Source organism: Mustela lutreola, chromosome 2 (genome assembly GCF_030435805.1).
Source record: "Mustela lutreola isolate mMusLut2 chromosome 2, mMusLut2.pri, whole genome shotgun sequence".
Taxonomy (NCBI): Eukaryota; Metazoa; Chordata; class Mammalia; order Carnivora; family Mustelidae; genus Mustela; species Mustela lutreola.
Genome location: NC_081291.1, coordinates 8,910,146 through 8,930,944, shown reverse-complemented (window position 1 = coordinate 8,930,944; position 20,799 = coordinate 8,910,146). Strand labels below are relative to the sequence as shown.

Below are 20,799 nucleotides of genomic sequence, written 5' to 3'. Positions count from 1 at the left end.
TTAACCAACTGGGCCACCCAGGCGTCCCAAGGGATGGGGTGATTTTAAGTAAAAGGCCAGCAGAAGCAGCCTCACCAAGGAAGTGACAGAGACCTGAAGGAGGTGGGGGGTGGGGTGAGTGTGTAGGTATCTGGGAAAGAGTGTTCCAAGCAGTGGGAGCAGGATATGCGATGAGGCTTTGCTTCGTGGTTAGAGGGACAGTGAGGAGCCCAGTGTGAAGTGAGTGAGGGGAGGAGGGGAGAGAAATGAGGGCAGGGGGATTGTGAACTGCAGGGAATACGTTTATTCCAAGGGACATGGGAATCATGTAGGTCCTAAGGAAGGGAGGGACAGTACCTGACTTAGGTGTTCATGAGCTCTCTTTGGCTACTGTAGAAGAAACAGACTGGGGATGGTTAGGGCCGGAGCTGGGAGACAAGGGCAGTGGTTCCTGGTCCCAGTGGATGGGTGACATTGGGGGCTCTAAGATGTGGGCCCTAGAGGAACGGGAAATGGTCGGATTCTGGATACAATTTGAAGACGGAACTGATAAGACTTGCTGTTAGGTGGACAGGGAGGGGGTAAGAGAAAGAGTTGGAGAGGATTCCCAGATTTGGGCCTATCACCCAGAAGAACAAAGCCAACAGATAAGTTGGGGAAGATTGGGGAGCCAAGAGGGAGCTGGTTTCGGGGGCATGTTCTGTTCAAGGTGATGCACAGAGATACCAAGCAGACAGATGGCTCTCCCAGTCTGGAATCTGGAGAGGGATCCTGGCTGGACGTGTGAATTCACCATATGATTGAATTAAGACTGGGAGCGCTGAAGGGGTATCAGAGAATGCAGGGACTTGGGGCAGAGAAGTCAGTTGCAGAATCATAAGACAAGACTGAGAGGAGGAGCCTGTGGTCTGGGGACCGGCTGCTACATTAATGAATGAGTAAAGCCATGGACACTGATGGGGTCATTTCAGAGGGCAGAGTTTGGGAAGAAAAAGGCAGCATGCGATCAAAGAATCTGGAAGAATTCTCAAATCTTACTTAGCCTAATTCGTGGCAGGAAAAGTCAGGCTAATAATGTTTGTGTAAAAACCATTAACATTTTATTGAGCACCTATAATGGATCAACACTCTAAAATCGTTACTTCATCCCCATAACTCAATGAGGTAGGCACTCACATCTCCATTTTAAGGAAAAAATAAAGGCAAGGCACACTGATGGGTCCTCTCAGGCGGTGGAAGGAGGGAAGTAGAGCTGCTGGGAAGGACCGGCTGTTCAAAGAAGCTGGAAGAATCCTTCACCCTTAGCCCAGTGCCTGGCCCACAGGAGGCACTCAAAGCCCCAGTGCCAGCCATGAAGGACCGCGCGCAGGAGGCGGGAACCGGTCGAAATCGGACAGGTAGAGTCCACACTCGGCTTATGCAGGCCCCACATGCTGCCTGCGTTCCCTGTCGGGGTTTGTGTCCCTGTCCTTGGGGATCCTAGGCCTGAGGGCCTCAGGCTAGACTCTCCTCCTCCTCGCCAATGGGGCTGGGCAGCCAGGGAGGAGCCGGTCCCCGCGGCGCGGGCATAGGCACGGTTGTGAAGGGCTCGGGGGCGGCCCCCGGAACCGGCATCTCGGGGCCGACGGGGAGGTCCGGCTCTGGCTCCCGCAAGCCGGGGTCGAGCAGCGGGTCCCCGCAACCACACTCCGGGGCCGCGCCGTCGGGGGCGCCTGCGCACGCGCAGCTGGCGGCTGTGGACGTCTCAGACACGCAGCTGTTCTTGCGGCGCATTAGGGACAGGCGCCGGCCGAGCAGGCCTCCCGTGGCCATGCCTGCGCCTACCGGCAGGAGGCGCTGCAAAAAGTCGCCGTGCGCCTCGCCCAGCGGTCCGTCTGCGCTGTCCAGCCGCTGGAACTGCATGTCCTCTTTAGCCAACCTGTGGGACGGGCAGTGTTTCAGCGTTGCGACCTCGCTGCTCTCCTTGATTGACAGAGACCGAGACACGCTGGTCCTCCTGGTTCCACCCACACCTTTGTCCCACTTATCTCAAAAGAACTTGGTCCTTCTCTCGAGAGCCTGCTTTCATCTTCTGGGTTTGGCTAAGCTCAAACTTAGCCCTTCAGGCTTCAATTGTGACGGCGGCGTCTCCGGCACTGCCTCTGGCCTCCCCTCCAATCCTCATAGGCCTTAGCGCTTAGGTCTGCCCCCAATCAGTGGCCGTCCCAGACCTTGACCCGGATTGCTGCCCTCTCCCCCCATTCTAGTCCTCACAGACTTTAGGTTTTAGCCCCGATTCTCCAAATTGGCCCCGTCCTGGTGTCCTATAGCCCCTTCGATTGGATAATCCCCTCAGGGCCAGAAGCTCCTCCTGCAGGAGGCCCCACCGCTGGGCCCGCACATCCCGCGGGCTCACGTGATATCGAAGGTGGAGCCCTGGAAGGAGGGCTGCTGCAGCAGGAACGCTGTGGCTGCGGTGTAGGGGGCGCGAGCCTCGGTTGCGTCCCAGTACAAATCCTTCTCCAGCATGGCCAGGTCATCATACATCTCGTCCACGGCCAGCATGGACACCTGCGGGCATGGGCATGCGGGGCCGGGTGGAGCCTGGCACAGCGCGGGCACCGCAGGGTGGACCCCTCAGGATGGGTTAGGAGTACGGTGACCAAAGAAAGGATGGTTCAGGGTCCAAGCCCTGACAAGTCTAGGCGGGTGGTGGGGCCAAGGCTGGTTTGGGAGCCCCGGATGGTCACAACCGAGTCTCACCTGGAAGTTGCGGTCGATCAGAAAGTTGGTCTCAAAGTCATCGTCGTCTTCTCCGAAGGGATTGATGAGCTGCTCGGCTACCTGAAGGGGGAGAGAATAGTCTGGTAGAGTCCTGCGAACCCGTGCCTATCCCTCCCGGGGTGGCCCTACCTCTGGGCCCCACCCACCTTGAGCCAGCCCGCATAGAAGAAGAACTGCAGCAGGGTGAAGATGGGCACGCACAGGTCCAGGTTGTGGCCTTCATAGCCCTGAGCTGGGTCCAGGAACTGGCGACCGATGAGGCAGGCCAGGAAGTAGCTGTACACAGCTATGGTCACCACCTGAGGGGCGGGGTGGGTCACCAGGTTAGGGTTCTCCCGATCTCAGCAGGTCTTGGAGAGCCCAGGACTAGGATGGGGCATCACTGGCACGGGGGGTCTTGGCTGGCCCTCAGTTTTTCCTTCAGACCAGTGAGTCAGAGCATCTGATGCCCGATTTAAACGGAGGCATTACAGGGTTACCTGGGTATAGACAAGGGGTACGCTGATCCAGTCGTAGTGAAAGAGCATTCCACACTTGCCCCGAAACACATTCAGCTCCTGGGTGCAGATACAAGTCACGAGAGGGCCTGAATTGCGGGCGCACACATGGGGATCAGGTGTGGGTAGGTACGTGGGCTGGAGGCGAGTGGTTACCTGGTGGGTCACAGCGTGTGCTTCTGGGTCTCCAGGGAGAGTACTAAGTGGGGAGTGTACATCTGGGGTAGGGGATCTAGGTACCTGGGAGTTGGCCCCCTAGAGGTAAGTGTGCACCTGGGGCCTGCTGGCTAACGGTGTTGGGACTCTGCCTCGTGGGAGGCGCGTGGCACGCCGCCGTCTGACACAATTCCGGGGAGGTGTAATTTCCCTGGAATTTTCTATGAATGACCTCCCGGCGGGCCCACCTCGAGCAGCAGTTTAAGGGCGCTGTTGTCGCGGATGCGGCCCTCGCGCCGGGCCTGAGCAGCCAGGTTGGAGAACCAGACACAGGGCACCCAATACTTGTTGTAGGACGAGTTCAGGTTCTCAAACTTCTTCCGCTCCTCCCGGGTCATAAATCCTGGAGGGGGTGAAGTCGGGGTGGGTGGGAGGTTACTCGCCCCGCCCCCTGCCCTCAGCCCCGCCCCCCGCCCGGCTTCAGGGCGGAGCCTCACCCGCCTCCACTACGTGGTCGACCGTGGGGAAGCGCTTGAAGACCGCGGTGCTCACTGAGCGCAGGATTAGCACAGCCGAGAGCCCCGCGTAGCGCATGAGCGTGCGCCTATAGAGGCGGCCCCGCTCGTCGCGTCCGTGCACCGTGCCTGCCACCACGCACATGAGCGCGTCGGGTAGCGGCATGCATAGGTACTGGTTCCACCAGCGGTGCACCACCAGCGTCACGTAGAAACCTGAGGGACAGCCGGCAATGCGGGGGCTAAGTGGGGATCCTAGGGCCAGGTCGTGGCAAGAGGAATGATACACGATCTGCATTCAGAGATACCCGGGAACGCTTGTCACCCACCCACCTCTCGGGGCCACCTGGGCTGAATCGGGGGAGGGAGGCAGCCCTCTGGTCAGAGAGGCTAGAGCAGGCTGGGTCACCCCGGCTATTTGATTGTCATCTGGCATGTGGGATTGGGATCTCAGTATGGAGATGGAGACACAGGGCCTACAAAGACAGGTTGTCACCCAGGGTTGGGAGCGTGGGGATCTGAAACTGGAGGCTGGGGTCACGTGAAGTCACTGACTTGTCAGAGAAATGTCCTCTCCGGGCTGTACTTGAGAGGATGGAGTCATATGGGGTCACTGGAGGGGTCCCTGGGGCCCAGGACATGTAGGGAGCCATTAGGAGTCTCTTGCAGACACAGGGGGGAGACCCTGAGATGGCCAAGGATAAGCCTATGGGTGACACGGAGCTCATATGGCTTACTGTAACCAGGTGACATCCAAGGTCTCTGTAAATTGGGCCACACCTGGCATGAAAGATGTAGAAATATGGGTCTGTTGGGGTTGGATTTGAGGGGGTAGTGTTTTGAGGAATGGGGTCTCCAAAAGGCCTGGAAATGGCTTTCTGGGGAACTCCGGAGCGAACGCACCCAACACGAAAGAGACAGGGATGAGACTGGCATACTGATCACAGTAGATGACGAGCTTCTCGAAGTAACGCTTCTGCTCTTCCGTCAGCACGAAGCTGCGAGGGAGGGGGCAGGGGGTCACAGGAGAGCCTCCCTCCAGGACACACCCAAGGTCCCTTCCCTAAGCTCCTTGGCCGGCGCCCCCCAGCCCAGGGCCGCCTCACCGATAGGCGGCACTCAGCGCCATGTAGAGCCCGAGGAAGCAGACGAGCTCGCGCCACAGAAGTTTGTAGATGCTCCCGCGCCACAGCAGCAGCAGCTGCGAGAATCCTCCGAAGCGCGCATTGGCCACGCGGGCTGTGTACGTGACGGTCATCGCACCGCCGGGCCGGTTGCGCCTAAGGAGAGGGGGCTGAAGCGGACCCCAGCCTGTGGGCGGAGGAACGCGCCCCCCCCCCCCCCCCCCCCGGCTGCAGACAGCGGCGGAGAGGTGCGGGCCAACTCAGCGTGGTGTCCCCTCCCGCACCGTGGTCTCCTCGGCCGCGTCCGGAGCCCAGGTCCCGGTCTCCTCCCAAGCATGCTCAGTCCGGCCCTAGCCCCCCAGTCCTTCCCAAACCCCCTCTGGTTGGCCTCCCTCTTCCCAGGGTTCCTGGTCTCAGCAACTGGCGTCTACCCTCCAGGCCTTTCCCTCCACCCTCCACCCTCCACCCCCAAGACCCTTGGGTCCTGGAATCAGCCCCAGTAGCCCTCTATGCAACCCCAGCCCCCTTTCCTGGGCTCCAGCTACAGCCTTCCCCACTCCCCGAGTCCCCAGCGCCTCAGTTGCTAGAGTCCTAGGACTCCGGCTCTTCCCCAGCCTAGATCCCCATCTACAGGTCCCATCTCAGCCAGTCCCCCACCTCACCCCTACAGCTCCCAGTCTCAGCTCATCTTCCACCCCTGCACGCCCTTCTGAAGCCCTTGGAAACCCAGTCTCCAAGCCTCCAGTCCCCCAGGCTCTGTGCCCCAGGCCCTCTCCTCCGGCTGGTCTCTTCCCTATACAGTTCCCCCAGCTTACCTACTGCCGACTGACTTAACTGCCCAGGATCTGTCCCTCCCCCCTTCTCATGGACCCTTTCATCTGTCCATTCCCCTCCAGCCTTCAGAGCCCTTAAGTCCCCACCCTGAGGAGTGATGGATTCCTGCCTAAGGACCTGTCTCTCCTCAGGATCCTGTTCCCCCAGGCCTGGGCCCTCCTCACCTGGTGCAGGGTGCAGAGACACACGGGGCCAGGGACAGAATGGGCGGGTGACTTCAGTGTTAGGTGGGGCTGAGGCCAGACCCAGGGGGGAGGGGGCTAGGGAGTGGGCGTGGGCAGCCCCTCCCTAGCCCGCCCCCCTCTGGCTGCAGCCTCGGAAGTTTGTTTGGCGAAGTCCTGCCAGTTTGTTACCTGGGGCAGGGGGAGCAATCCACCCTGTCCTCCCGCGCTCCTCCCTGTCTCTGTCCTAGTTAGTCACTGGCCCGTCCAAGGGATCTTGGACCTAAGCTGGGGGAGGGGGCAGTGACTGTCTCCTTCCCAGCTCAAGAGATACATACACACACACTGCTGAGTGAGGGTGTGTCACTCCACAAGGATGCACATACAAAGACACACCATAGACCATAGACCGAGACACAAATTGAGCTTCTTTTAGAACACAACCTCCCACAAATGCGGTAACACAAGGGAGTCTATACTGTCACAAAGACTTACGAAGTCACACAAGACACGGGTAGCTCTACCCACCCCCAACATTTGAATATGGGCAGATGGACCTTAACCCATCAGGCTCTCGGCTCTCAGGTATCCATCCATATGGGACTCCAGCCACTCAGGACCCGGGACGCCGCATTCCCTCATGATCGCACCATGGAACAAAGATATGCAAGGTCACATAACCGCTAAGCACAGACCCCAGAATGCCTTCACACACGCAACCATACAGCGTCACATGGGAGGGACCATATATTTACTCCCAATCTCTCCTGCACAAACTCAGCTGTGATCACACACCAGATGCAGGCACACATGCCCTCAACACAGTAGCACATGGTCCTGGGGTCAGAGCAGGGTCCCAAACCACTCCTACAACATAGACCCCTCCCCTACAGTCCCGCAGACCCTTCTAACCAGATGGGCTCATGCCCCCCCCATAACCCTCACCGCAGTGTGCCAAGCACCCACACCCATACACAAACCTCAGTTCTCAGATACTCTCAGTAGTGCCATGAACACACAACCTCGTCCCCTAATTTGGTGTGGATGCAGGCAGATGCTCCTCCTTTACAGACACCCCTACAAAGGGGGACACCCCCCTCCCTGCCTACCACAATAGCCCCCTTATCCCCAACATCAAACTCATAACCCAGTGTGGAAGGTGCGGAGGCTCAGAGCTCCAACCCCAAGATGGGCACCTTTGAAGCCCCTCATGTTCCCCGTGTGCACTAGAAGGCCTGCTGCAGCCCTGCCCTGCAGCCCTGCCAGCCAGGACACCGTGTTCCCAGCCTGGCAGATGTCTGCCCTGCCCCGGGGTAATTAGGAACTGGCCTGGGCTGGCCACCCTCAGACCCAAATCTCCGCTGTCCAGCTGCCGGACAGCCCATAAAAGGGGATGAGGGAGTGGCGTGGCTCACTTCAGGACCGGGGGAGGGCATGGGCTTCGAGGATGGTCTCGGTTCGTGACCAGGGGCCCCCACTTCCTAGGCTGCATCCCTACACGCACTACAGCTAGCCCCCACTCTGTGCTCAGCCTGTCCTCCCCCAACTCACATATGTCCCCACACACTTCTGATTGCTGGACCCCCGCTGGTCCTGGGGCAGGCTGCCCGGGCTGCCCAGGCTGGTTCACATGCGGAGTAATTGTTACAGCAAAGAATAACAAACACTCCTTGGCGGCTCTGTGCCTGGCGGAGTCTGGCGCTGCTTACTTCATCTCACCGAGTCCTTACAAGTGGACCTACGAAACCAGTGCTTTTGTTATTCCGACTATCCAGGTAGGGAAACTGAGGCTCAGATGACACATGGCTTGAGGCACAGCTGGTTTTTGAACTAGGCAGTTTGGCTCGGAGCCTGGGGTCTGTCACAGGTTGCACCACTGTATTTATTTACAAGGGCCACCCCAACCTGTCCACACCTGCCTGCACACACCCAGTGGAATGGTGGTGGTGGTGGGGGAGTCACGTCTAGGCTCGGGGCTGGGTTCCCCCGACATGCACACCCTGGCCCACCCGTGTGCAGCCTCAACACCACTTCCTGACTCATGCATGTCCTCAGGCATCCTCCTCCTGTCCCCTTGAACCAGCTTCTGGCTTGGAACTTGCAAATGCCCCAGTCTTGGGGCTCTCAAGTGGGGATAACACTGCTGTCCAGGCAGTGGCAGGGGGAGGAGTGAAGGGGTAAGTGAGCCCACTAAATGCCTTCCAAGCTGGTGTGCTAAACCCTTCCAAGGTCTGGTCAATTTTGCCATGATTCTGAATGGCCACACTTTATGTTTCCATTTTAGGGATAAAAGGACCGGAGTTCAAACTGCAGGAAGCATGCTGCCTATCATCCAGTGAGGCTGCTCTCTAGGCAGATAGGACTTCAGGGGCCCACCTGACCTGAGTCCTCTACCACCCTGCCTCCTAATTAGCCCCCTGTTGCAGCCCTGTGCTGGGAAGAGCTGATGCCATCCCATGGGAACAGGAATCATGGGGCGGAGACTGTTAATCCTCAGTCTGGCAGGCCCAACCTCTGCCCAGGGCGCCCACTAATTCCTAAACCAAACAGCAGGCAGTGCTAGGCCTGCTGCCGGCCTAATCCGTTCCCCATCAACCTAGGGCTGGCCAAGGGGCCTCCGAGTTCTCACGCTGTGAACCTCAAAGGAAGCAGGCAGATGCTCCCCTTCTACTACAGACTTTATAGGCCCAGCAGGGACACTGCTACCCACTGATTTAGAAAAAGACTCTCTCTTAAAGAAGATACCCTCCTTCCAAAGTTACCATAATAAACATACACCTCTATTAGATCTCTGGTGTGACTTGGTCCCTCTAGATGTGCCATCTCTGAGCAGTGTACACCCTGTGCAACTGTACCTAAAGGTGCTGATCCCTAACCCCTCCACATCAACATCCATAGTGGTTTAAGATCATTTTATTGAGGGGCGAGAGGCAGGGAGAGGTGGGGGCAGCTATAGCCCCCTCAGCCCCACCAGGGGGAACAGACCTCCTCCCCGCCCCCCGCCCCCCAAGTGGCTCCCCCTATACTATGGGGGGACTTTGTGCAAACTCTGCCCCCCGGGGGGGGAATGGAGGGTGGGTGTGAAATGGTAGCGTCTGGGGCTGGCACAGTGCTACTGGGCACTGGGGGGCTTGTAGGGCTCCAAGAGGAGGGCAGAGAAGGTGTTGACCTTGTCTGCCCCCCGCACCTCGTGGGGCAGCAGCGGCAGCTTCACAATGTGGAAGTCTTCATACAGGTCCTCCATCTGTGACCAGGGCATAGGGCAGATGGTGGCGGTCAGGGGGGGTTGTAGGGCAGGGACAGAATGTGGGTCAATGGGAGAGGTTGGGTTGGGGGGCTCCCAGGATCAGGGGAGAATGTGGGGCAGGGGCTTCACATGCTGATAGGTAGGGGTGAGACCAGTGAGGTCAGAGATCACTGGGCTGGGCCTCCCCCACCCTGCGGTCAGAGGTACCAGGTCAGGCCAGTTACTGTCTTCAAGGGCCAGAATTAGGGTGAAAGCAGGAGGCTGGGGCAGAGGGTTAGAAGACAGGACGGATTAAAAGGTCAGAGAATATAGTAACTGATCCATGGGGCCTTGGTTGGGCTGGACCAGGCCCCAACTTCCAGGGTCAAAGGCATGAGGGCTAGGCAGGCAGTGGGGCATGCACACCTGGTCCAGGTACTTGGCCTGAATCTTGTGGCGGGCCTCACACATCTTGCAGGGTTTCTCGGGGTCAGGAAAGACGAGCTGGTTGACGATGATGTTGTGGGTATCAATCTTGCATTTGGCCAGCTCCTGAATCAGCCGCTCCGTCTCGTAAAGGGACAGGAACTCAGCAATGCACACGCAGATGAACGTTGTCTGCTCCTACAGGGTATGAGGGAGGACAGCAAAGGGCAAGTTCCGGCCCTGTCCCCGTCCCAAGCCTCTCACCACCCGCCCGTACCATGACTCACAGGGTCCTTGAACTGTTCGCTGACGGAGCGGATGACAGGCAGTGTCTCTTCCAGCTTGGAGGCCAGCTGGTCTGCGTTCATGTCCCCTAGGCCCAGCATGTTGCACATCTGTGGGGGGTGGGGTGGGGCTCACAGCTTACCTGGGATGCCTTACAGCATGCAGGTTGGGGACGCAGTAAATACCAGTAAATAACCTCTGACACCTCCTGGGGTAAAAGGCCCTCAAGCAGCCCGGGGTCAACTCAGCTCTGGCATTTCTGGGGGCTTGTGGCCAGAGGGCTTGACTTCCTGGAGCCTCAGTTTCCCCACAGGTAGATCTTTCCTCCAACAGTTGTGGTACTGAGGCACAAGTCCCTGTAGGGGGACCACCCACCACCAAGGGAGAGGGTGGTGGTGTGCTGAAATGTGGGGGCACTGGGGTTGTCATGCTAATAACTCCATTTGACAGACAAGGAAGGGGAGGCCCAGAGCCACCTGGCTCAGGAGGAGGGGTCTCCAAGCTCTGTCTGGAGTACTCCGTGGGTAGGGGCAAGACACAAATCCTATGGACTAGGCGGACAGTCTCCCTCCACCCTCATGGTTAAGAGCCAACCCAACCCCGGGGAACCGCAGACTGAGAGGGCGTGTGTGGGGAAGGCTTCTGCTACTGCTCGTCCACACACTCTGACACGGGGGTGCCCGGCAGCCCTGGGGCCCTGCCTGCCTGTGAGATGAAGGGGCTGATCTGGTTCTTGATCTGCATGAGGCGGCCTAGGCCCCGCTCCACGATGGTGGGGAAGTTGAGCAGCCTCAGCGTGTGGCCTGTGGGCGCCGTGTCAAACACCACCACCGAGAAGTTCATGCCCTTCACCAGCCTGCGGGAGAGACGAGGGTCAGGCCTGTCTGCCCGGTTCCACCCCAGCCCCAGGCAGTGCCTGCCCCTGCTGCCGGGCCTGACCTCATGACCTCTGCGTAGCTCATGGCCTCGTCAATGCCGGGGAAGGCGCTCATGGCCTCCTGCATCATCTTCTTGCCCATGCTTAGCATGTTGTCCTCCTCGAAGAACTCGTCAGGCAGTTCAGCCACGCCAAGGCTGGGGTCAATCTCCTGAGGGCCGAAGGGTCAAGACTCAGGCTGCTGCTCCCGTCAAGCCTTCTCGCCCAGGCAGCAGGTGAGAGAGCCCACAAAGGGCCCCAAATGCCAGCTTTCCCCGTCAGTTCATCGTTGGGGATACCCCTGAGGTGCTACGGCACTCCCCCTGGCCCCTCAGGTCCCGTGTGGTCACACAAGTAGCCAAACCATTTCACAAACAGATGGAAAACTGTAAACTGTGATCAGTGCCCCAGAGGGAAGTCAAAGCCCATGGCTCTGCCCTTGCATTGGCTGTTCCCCTAACTGGGGCCCTGACCTTGTGCAGATCATTTCTCTAACAAGAGTGTTCCCTGACCATCCCATCTAATGTCGCCCCAGCTGCCCCCGCCCCTCCTCACATGGTTGACTCATCATGTTTATCAGCTGTCAGCACTGTGAAGACAGAGGTTTTTCTGTGTTTATTGCTGTGTCCCTGGCACCCAGAAGTGTCTGGCCCACAGCGGGCCCTCTACATGTATGTGGAAGCCATGAAGGGATGACTGTCCCCAGGGTCTGGTCTGCCCTGGACTAGGTGCCTCTCTTCATCCTCTCATGGCAGCCCTTGGGGACTTGGGGACTTCACATGTCCCATGGTGAAGCCCCCAACTCACTGGCCTCAGGGGTCATTTCCCTGCAGGGAGCTTGCCACCCACTACCCCCGACAGTCACACCCTTGATGGGTTATTGCGAGTAACTGGGCCACCTCTAAGCTCCCACCCCTCACTCTCTGCCCTGGGCCTCCTTGCCTCCTACCTATTTGGGCTATCTTGTCGCCATTGTTCACTGTCAGTGTCCCTCGTGGCCGGCACCCTTATTCAGCCTGGGCTCCACAGGGTGCCTACTTTGCCCTGTGGCTGGCAACATCCTCACTCTCGTTATTCCCAGCTCTCTGCGATGGCTGCACCGAGGCGAACAGCTGGGGAATGCCCCTGAGAAACATTTCTCACACTGCTCCCCATTCCTGAACACAATCCCCAACAGGCACTCAAGCCAGACACACCCTCAGGAGTTTCTTCTTTTGCCTTAAACCCTATCCATCCCATTCACCCCCTGCTCTTTGCTAAGATCAGTGCTGTGCCTGATTGGAAAGAGAAGCCACTGGCTGCCAACACCCTTATCTCCCCACACAAAAGGTCCCCGTGCCTCCTACCCTGCCCTGCCTCCATGTCCTGGGTCTGAGAGCGGAGTGAAATTTACACCCCCTGATCTGCCTGAGGAACGTTCTCTGCCAGCATCCTTGCTCCCTCCTGCAGCCTCACTTGTCCCTTCCTGTTGGAGCATTTGCATCAGCAAACATGCTCCAGCATTTCCTTTCTCCAGCTCCGCCCCCCACCAAAAAAAGCCTCCATAACACCACCCACCTCAGCTGCTTCCAGCAATGGCCCTATTTCTCAGTTGCCATGATGGCGATCACTGTCTCCATTCCTCAGCTCACTCATTTTGGGAAGGCTTTTGCGCCCACTCCCAGAGTGGTCTCTCTAGATCTGATGTGCCTGCTGGAGCCCACTACTTCTTCCTCCCCTGACCACTTCTCCCAGCATTTTGCCCCCCACCTGAGTTTCTATGCATGGCAGCCATAGGGAACCTTCTGAAAAATGAATTTGGCCATGACACTGGTCTACTTAAAATGAACAGCTTCCTATTAAACTTGGAATCAAACAGAGCTGTTCCCAGTGGCCTACAAGATCCATACCATGTAGCTGTGATTGACCTATGATATCTCCCTCCCTCCCCTTGTTCACTAAACTCTGGTCACGCCACCCTCCTTTCTGCTCTGCAAACGTTCAACGCTTGTTGTCCTGTGGGTATGCTGAGGGATGATGGAGAATGTGCAGGACATGGCAGCTGATGGTGGGTGTTCACAGAGAGAGCCTGAAGGGCCTTTGCCAGAGTGGGGAGCTGGGCCCGGCTCCACTCACCATGGCGAAGAGGTTGTCATAGCCTTTAACCTTGGTAGGCACCTTGGAGAACTTCTGGTCAAATGCATCGGAGATGTTGTGGGCTGGGTCCGTGGAGATAATCAGAACACTCTCCCGCCCCTTGGAAAGCTGGACTGCTAGGCTGCAGCTAGGCAAGGGAAAGGTCAAAAGACAGGGAGTGAGGGGTCCGGCTCTGCTCCCTAGGTCTGCAAGAGGTTACAGAGGGCCTAGGAGCAGGGGATCTGGATTGACAGGGGCCTTGGGACAGAATATGGGTAATTGTGGTATCAAGACTTAACCCCTGTATAGGGACCCTCTCAGATTTCACCTACTGACCTACTGACACCTACTGTGTCTACAGTGATAAGGTTCAGCTGTCTGAGTTGGTCTAGCCTGATGCCCGCTGCTTCTTTGTTGGCACAGAGTGGCACGGTCCAGCTGTCCAGCCAGCCTGGCTTGACCCTGTACCCCCTCCCTAAACGTTAAGCTAAAGGGTCCCTTGCATCGCCCGCTATATTCAGGAGGGTTCAGGATAATTTGCCCCAGGGACCCCTAACCCCTCTGCCCAGCTGACAGGAATGGTCTAATCACGTGCCTCCCCTCCCGCCTACCACCTCTACCCCCACGTGGCCAGAGAATGTCAAGGTTCCCCGACTAGGATAGTTTGCCTCTCCCCCTACTCCGAGCTCACTCTGGTACGGTCCAGCTGACTGGGACACCTAAGTGCTCTCCTGGCTCCCGTGCGCTGGCTTCAATGTGGGTCTGCCCTTGAGCCGCAACGGGGGCAGTCCAAATCAGAGGGTTCCAAGCCTGCATTCAGGTAGTATCTTCCATTTGCCCCATGTAACTTCTGGGAGTACAATCTGGAAGACCCTGGTCCAGCCCGCTTGCTTGGCTTGGGGTGGAAGAGCCATTCCGGAGCCTCCTCCCCTTCGCCGGGTGGTACATCCCACCCGTCTTCCAGGCCCCTGCCGCAGCTTCCTTACCTGCAGGTGGTCTTGCCAACGCCACCCTTGCCCCCGACGAAGATCCACTTAAGGCTGCGCTGCTCGATGATGTTGCTAAGCGTGGGCTCCAGCGGCTCCACATCAGGCGCATCCTCGAACTCCTCTGCCTCAACCCCCCACCCGGCCACCCCTGCCGCCATCTTGGAACCGGCTCACGTGATCAAGCGGAGCGCACCATGAAAAGAACCTACAGGGGAAATTGCCTAGCACATACCCATCAAGTCCAGAAGCCTGAATTAATTTCCTCATGTACTGGCTTTTGGGAGGTAACAGAAGCTATATTTCCAATGTCTTTCTTTTCTAGGATTCACTTTGTCTCCCTCTTGTCTAAGTTTTTTCAGAGACTCCCCCTGCAGAATTAACCTATTGGTACTTTCCAGACTACTCCCCTTCTCTGACTGGTTCCCAAGTCTCTCAGCTCTCCTTTCATTGGCTACATTTTTTCTTACTTTCACCAATCAGTCTCACGTTCCGGTAGCCGCCAACCTCTCCTTAGCAACCAGCCAAACACCCTGTCCATGCCCTTTCCACGAAGTTAGATCCGCGGTCCGCCCTGGCCTGACTCCATAGGTTCAACTTCATGTCGATCATTTGTCCTTATTCTCTAAATTGGGTCCCAGCATCGCCTCAGGTCCGTCTCTTCTGCTCTCCAATTGGCTGTGAGCCACCTGGCTCTTGACGCAAACCAATCACAGACAAACCGATTCGTTGGCCGAAGACAGGTCCCCGGACCGCAACGGAGCTAGAGGGAGAGTTACTCTGGTTGTGGGCGAGGTCCGTAGATCTTCGTCCAGTGCGCCCTGAGCCCCATGCTGGGCAGGCGAGGGCAGAGACCACACCTGCAACTGCGCTCCTCGTCGCAGAAGGGACCCTATTCCCGGAAGCCTTCTCTCATTTTGCTCTCTGTTCGAGGGGAGATTCCAGCGAATTCTGTTTGAACCTCTGTCCTGGGCAGGAATACCGCTGGGTCCCAGGCCTTTGGCGAACACTCTTAACCTTAGATAGACTATAGTCAAAAAATTCCCGCGAGTTTTTTTTTGAGCACTTCAGCCCATAACATCCTTATTTTCAGGTGGGGACCCCACCTCCACAAAGCCAGGTGTACTCCCATTCCCAAATGAGAGCTCCGTTCCAGAGGCAGGTACCCAACCAAACCAGAGACATCCCCATTTCTATTCGGGGTGGTGTGTCAGTTGAACACACACTCTCAGATGGGGTCCTTTCTCTCACAGAGATTATCCCTGGGGCCAGAAGGGAGATTATCTCTAGTGCAAGAAGGGAGCCCCAGAAAGGTAATGTGCTCCCAGTGTCAAGTGGGAACTTCACTCCGGAGAGCCAGCTACAGTCCCAGGCCCAGACAATGGTTCCCTTCCCGGGGAGACTGTGCTTAACGCCTGCCCAATTCTAACTGGATTATAAAAATCCGCGTGGCTGGCTGGGCGGGCCCTTGGCGTCAGGTTTTACCCCCTCGTTCGCCCCGCCCCTTATACTCCGCCCCTGCTGCGGACGCCGGAGGGCCAGACCGCTTTTCCCGGCATGCATTGCCCGGGACAGGGCAAGTCGGGCGCCAAGCGCCGGGCCGGAGCCGCCTTCCCGGAGTCCTTTGCGCGGCACCTGGCGACAAAATGGCTGCCCGAGGGAGACGGGCGGAGCCTCCGGGCCGGGAGGCGCCGGGCCCCGCGGGCGGCGGCGGCGTCGGGAGCCGATGGGCTGAGTCGGGGCCCGGGACGTCGCCCGAGAGCGGGGACGAGGAAGCGTCGGGCGCGGGTTCTAGCCCAGTGTCGGGCGGTGTGAACTTGTTCGCCAACGATGGCAGCTTCCTGGAGCTGTTCAAGCGGAAGATGGAGGAGGAGCAGCGGCAGCGGCAGGAGGAGCCGCCCCCGGGCCCGCCGCGACCCGACCAGCCTGCTGCCGCCGCGGGCCCTGGGGATCTGAAGAGGAAGGGCGGCCCGGGCCCCACGCTCAGCTTCGTAAGGAGCCGCGGGGGTGGGGGCGGGCGCCAGGGCCTGCCTTGGCAGAGGGAATCGGGGCCCGAGAAAGGGTATCGGGATCCAGGTCCACCCTCCGGCCCCGGTGAGAGGGCCGTCGGGTCGCCCGCTGAGGATCCGGAACCTGGATTCAAGAAGAGAGGTCTGGGGGCGGGGGTAGGGACCCCCTGAGCCCGCCCGCCCGCGGGGACCGGGAGCCCGGGAATTGCATTCGAAACAGCGCTCCGGGGATGGGGAAATCAGTTTACCGGGATTCCTATTTGAGTGGTATTTAAACTTGGGTACTGGGACCATCTCCCACTATGGGGAAGAGGGGCAAATTCAAATCTGGAATCTGAGCGGTGTGGATTGGAGACTCAGAGCTTCCTGTGTGACCTTAGGAAATTTGCTCTATTTCCCTGAGTCTCATTCCTGCAGTGTCCATTTATTGAGCACCATACCTTATGCTGATCATTGTGCTGGGTGCTGGATGTGCCGTGTTGACCATGACAAGATCTTTGCTTTCCTGGGGTGTCTGGCCTGGCCTACCCTCAATTTTCCCATTTGCAAATATGGTTACCATCGCATTTTGTGATGTGATGAGGGTTTTGTAAGGCCATCCCGGAGGTTAGTACTGGCTTTGTCTTATAGAAGGGGCTAAACCACCAGTAGCTTTTAGTTGGGAATGAACACTCCTCCCTCCCAAACCCCTTCAGTTTGGCAGTCTGGAGAAATTTTTGGTTGTCAGAATTGGGGGAGGGCTGCTGTTGACATCTCTGAGTAAAGGCTAGAGATGCTGCTCAGCGTCCTACAATGCACAGGATAGCCCCCTGCCCGCAGAAATTGATCCAGTTCAAAATGTCACCAGTGTGAGGTCAAGAAATTCTAGGCTAAATAAATGGCAACTATATCAATGGTCAGCTCTGAGCTTGCTTTGTTTCTGGTGTTGAGATCGAATCCATGAACGCGCCTGGCTGGCTCAGTCAGTAGAACATGCGACTCTTGATCTCAGGGTCTAGAGTTCAAGCCTCATGTTGGGTGTACAGCCTGTTTAGGGGAAAAAAAAAAAAAAAAGACATACTTAAAAGTTTCTTTAACAACCAAAAGAAAGAAAAAAAGAAAGAAAGAAAAGGGGGGGGGGAGAAAAAAGTAGCTAATTCCAGCCCAGATATTAATTTTTTCAGAGGTCAAGTCCCTGTGCTGTGGAGAAAAGTGTTGACTTGAGAGTAACAGACTGGAGGTCAGGTCTTAGCGCTAACAGTGTGATTTTGGGCAAGTGATCTAACTTCTCTAAGCCTGATTTTCTTCATTGTTAAAAATGAGTGGGGATAGTCCCAGCAGCACAGGTTACTTGATGTCTGGTGCAGGGGTAGAGATGGGATGAACCCTGTGAAGCCTGTTGCTGCCTGTGGACACAAAGTGCTCAGTTGGTGGGAGAAGGAGGACTAGGATGAGGTCTGGGGTGAGACATAAGTTGGCGGAAGAGAGTATGTCAGGATGGATCTAGGTTCTTGGCTTGGTGTAAGAACCAGAGATGGAGGCTGAGTGACCTTTTGTGAGTGGGAGTAGCAGTAGTTGTCACTGATTTTTTCTTTTCTTCACCAAGGGGCACTCTTAAAGAGGCCAGGTTTGGTGCAGGGGAGACAGTGTCATTTGGTGGGTAAGGATACTGCTCTGTGGCTTGGACCCATCTGACCCTAAATCCAGTTTGCTGCCAACAAGGGGTAGGCCCTCTTCCTTCTCAAAGGTGTTCCCTCATCTACAAACTGGGGATGGTTGTAACCTTCCTCTTAGGGCAGCTATAAAAGTGAAGGATGATACATTGAAAGTACTTGGCACAGAGCTTAGCATACAGTGAGTGCTCAGTAAAGGGAACTGTTGCTGCCTGTGTGGTCCCTGCTAAGGGAGGGTGAGGGTTCAGCTTGGAGAGAGAGGACAGCCTGTGGGGGTTCTTCTTGCTTTTGGGGAGGGCAGCCCAGGGGCCCACGACTGCCAGGGCATCATGGGCCCAGGGCAGGCGCTAAGAATCGCGTGTGCTCCTCTCTGATTGCTGCGCAGGTTGGCCGGCTGGCGGAGCTGGGCGCGGCGTCGGGACGGGCCACCGGGCCGGGCTAGGAAGGTGTAGTGGGCCTCAGCACCGCCAAGGGCGGGCCCGGCTCCTGTAACCGTTGCAGTCTTCTGTCCCTTCACCCAGGTGGGCAAGCGCAGAGGCGGAAACAAACTAGCCCTCAAGACGGGAATAGTAGCCAAGAAGCAGAAGACGGAGGATGAGGTGAGCAGGCTGGCTATGGGGAGCCACCCGCGGTGCCTTTCCCTTCCAGCCTTAGTGCCTGGCTGCTGAGCCCTTTCCCTCTCTGTCCAGCTCCCGGGGCCTTGGATGCAGGGGCTGGGTGGGGGTGGAGGCTTTCAACAGGCTCCCCAGATAAACCAAGTCTGCATATCTTTACCTCGAACCCAGGACCTTAAGGGTGATGCAGGGTGTGTGTGTGGGGGGGGGGGTCAGCTGTCTCAGGACAGTCCTGACCCCAGTTCCTGGCCGCCTTGGTATCCCCTTGCAACCCCTATATGCCCCCCTCCCCACCCACAGGTATTAACAAGTAAAGGTGATGCGTGGGCCAAGTACATGGCAGAGGTGAAAAAGTACAAAGCCCATCAGTGTGGCGATGATGATAAAACTCGGCCCCTGGTGAAATGACCCCCTTCCCCCGCCTGCCTACGGCCTGGGACTCTCTGCGATGTACATAACTATTTAATGCAGCGGCAGCGGCGGCAGCCTTTCCCCCCAAGGACTTCTACACAGAAGGAAATCGAGATGCTTCCCGCAGCCGCGGATGGTTCTCCAGGACTCTTTTTTACCTTGAGCACTTGCCTCCTGAGACTTCTAGAACAGTGGTTTACTGTCCCCTCTCCTCCCACCTCCTCGCTCTCTCTGGCTCTTTCTGTCTTCCTCACCCCCAACCCCACTCCACCCCTCCTTAGCCATCACTTCTGGGAAGTAAAGAACTTGACTTAGTGCCGGAGCTGTGTGCTTGGTTTGCCTTCTTTGTTCTCCACCAGAAGCACTCCCTTCTCCCGTTGCCTGGTTCTACACCTGGTCCTGGGTCTGGCTTGGTGAGGGGTTTATTTGGGGGTATGGGACAGACAGGGGTGCATCCCCTCCTGTTGGTGATGAGACTCTCCTGAGGACCCATTACCCCCTACCCCTGACAGAGCCCCAGTGGTGCTGCTCATGCTCAGTGCCCCATCACAGCCCCATTTGGCCAGGCCAGAACTGTCAGTTTCTTCATTCAGCTGACACGAATGCCTACTGTGTGCCTCTGCTGTTCTGGACCTTGGGGTCATAAGAGTGAAAAGAACAGACCATGTACACTCCCTGCCCTTCTAGAAGGAAATGAACAAAAAGGGGAAGTCATTTGGGGAGGTGACTGGGAAGAAATACAGGGTAGAGGCTAGGGGAAAGTTGTCTATTTCTCTTGACATCTGATCTGAGTCCTTAGGGAGGTGAGGAAGCAGGTGGAGGGAACAGTGTAAAAACAGGTGGGAGAACAGGTGGCCTTTGTGGGGAGCTTCACGGTGGCCCACATAACTGGACCTAAAGAATGAGGATGGGGTGTGGATTATATACACAGCCTTGTATGTTGGGTCAGGATGTGGGACTTCATTCTTGGTAAGAGGAAGTCTTCGTTGTTGTGGGGGCGGTATGAGCTAAGGAGCAATAGGTTATGTGTTATCTGTCTTAACAGGCCCCCTCTGGCTGCTGGGGCAGAGCTTGGAGATGAGACTGGGCCATGATTTGGGGAGGGGAGGTGGTGGAGTGTTGGCGGTTGAGGTGAGGAGGGCTGGGATCTGGATTTGGTGGGGTTGCTCTTGCAGCCTCTCCAGTGAGGCTCGATTGACCCCACCCTTGTGTATATATGATCAGAAGGAGCACAAACACCACCTTGCAGAACATGATTATTCACATGTCAGGGGATGGGGTGTCCTAAGGGAAGACTGACTTCTCTAGTGCCCCTTTAGTGCTTTTACTTCTGGGCCTTCCTGGAAACTACCTAGCTGCCTGTTCCCCCACTGAGCCCACAAATGTTTTAAGAAGTCCTTGCCTCCCAAACCTCCCTTCTCAAACCTTCTAGACCACATGTGGGTCCCCCAGCCATGGGCCCAGCTACCAGACCTTCCCATGCAGGAATGCCGAGCAGCTTGCCACCCCTGCCCATCCCAGATTCAGGCTCCCATCCCCGTCCATCAGGAGGATCATGGTGGCCACCAGGTACCTGAGACCCATGTAGGCAGAGGGAGGACAGATGAGGTAGTATGGTACCCACCCGGCCTCAGACTGCCAGCTCTGGCCTATGGGAAATTGGGTGGGGCATTCCAAATACTAAGCACCAAAACAGCTGAAACACCTTGTTCCAGTGGGACTAACATTCTAGTTGAGGAAACAAAATAGAACACGGAACACATCAAATGGTTATACATTCTATGGGGGGGCGGGGAGAGGTATGAAAGGGGAACTAAGATCAATGGGAGAGATGGCAATTTTAAGTTGGTCAGGGATGGCCTCCTTAAGAAGGTAACACTTCTCCTAAGTTCTGAAAGCATTAAAGATGATCCTTGGAGGTATGCAAGGGCAAAGGAACAGGTACAAAGACCCTGAGCCAAAAGATGGCCTGGCTTGTTAAAGAGAAAAGCACAAGCAGGTTTTGGAACAGGAGACCCGCCCCTCTTATTTCTAGCTAATACACTTAGGCTTGTCTGATTTAATATTTTCCACATTGGCTCAAAGTTCTCTCCCTCCTGCTTTGGGGATGGTGAGCTGGCCCAGGTGTAA

The 20,799-nt window shown here is 57.0% G+C and overlaps 3 protein-coding genes across 4 annotated transcripts; 1 reads left to right on the top strand and 2 right to left on the bottom strand.

Moving 5' to 3' along the window:
- Positions 1 to 796: 796 nt before the first annotated feature.
- On the bottom strand, positions 797 to 5,178 carry BEST2 (bestrophin 2). Its single transcript, XM_059160101.1, has 9 exons — positions 5,017 to 5,178; positions 4,814 to 4,908; positions 3,893 to 4,126; positions 3,644 to 3,798; positions 3,222 to 3,299; positions 2,889 to 3,041; positions 2,722 to 2,802; positions 2,375 to 2,529; positions 797 to 1,897 (listed from the first exon to the last, which is right to left on the bottom strand). Exons 1-9 carry the CDS (start codon positions 5,166 to 5,168, stop codon positions 1,474 to 1,476), a joined length of 1,527 nt encoding a protein of 508 aa, XP_059016084.1. The 5' UTR covers positions 5,169 to 5,178; the 3' UTR covers positions 797 to 1,473.
- A 3,748-nt stretch (positions 5,179 to 8,926) lies between these two features.
- Positions 8,927 to 14,169, bottom strand: GET3 (guided entry of tail-anchored proteins factor 3, ATPase). Its single transcript, XM_059160093.1, has 7 exons — positions 13,984 to 14,169; positions 12,998 to 13,145; positions 10,906 to 11,054; positions 10,672 to 10,822; positions 9,969 to 10,076; positions 9,682 to 9,879; positions 8,927 to 9,273 (listed from the first exon to the last, which is right to left on the bottom strand). The coding sequence occupies exons 1-7, from the start codon at positions 14,142 to 14,144 to the stop codon at positions 9,142 to 9,144; spliced, it is 1,047 nt and encodes a 348-aa protein (XP_059016076.1). The 5' UTR covers positions 14,145 to 14,169; the 3' UTR covers positions 8,927 to 9,141.
- A 1,405-nt stretch (positions 14,170 to 15,574) lies between these two features.
- Positions 15,575 to 18,991, top strand: TRIR (telomerase RNA component interacting RNase). Of its 2 annotated transcripts, XM_059160095.1 has the most exons (3): positions 15,589 to 15,974; positions 18,166 to 18,243; positions 18,559 to 18,991. In XM_059160095.1, the coding sequence occupies exons 1-3, from the start codon at positions 15,630 to 15,632 to the stop codon at positions 18,664 to 18,666; spliced, it is 531 nt and encodes a 176-aa protein (XP_059016078.1). In that variant the 5' UTR covers positions 15,589 to 15,629; the 3' UTR covers positions 18,667 to 18,991. The 2 variants fall into 2 exon arrangements, with proteins under 2 accessions (XP_059016079.1, XP_059016078.1); XM_059160096.1 differs by lacking the exon at positions 18,559 to 18,991 and having other exon boundaries at positions 15,575 to 15,951; positions 18,166 to 18,242.
- The last annotated feature ends 1,808 nt before the right edge of the window (positions 18,992 to 20,799 follow it).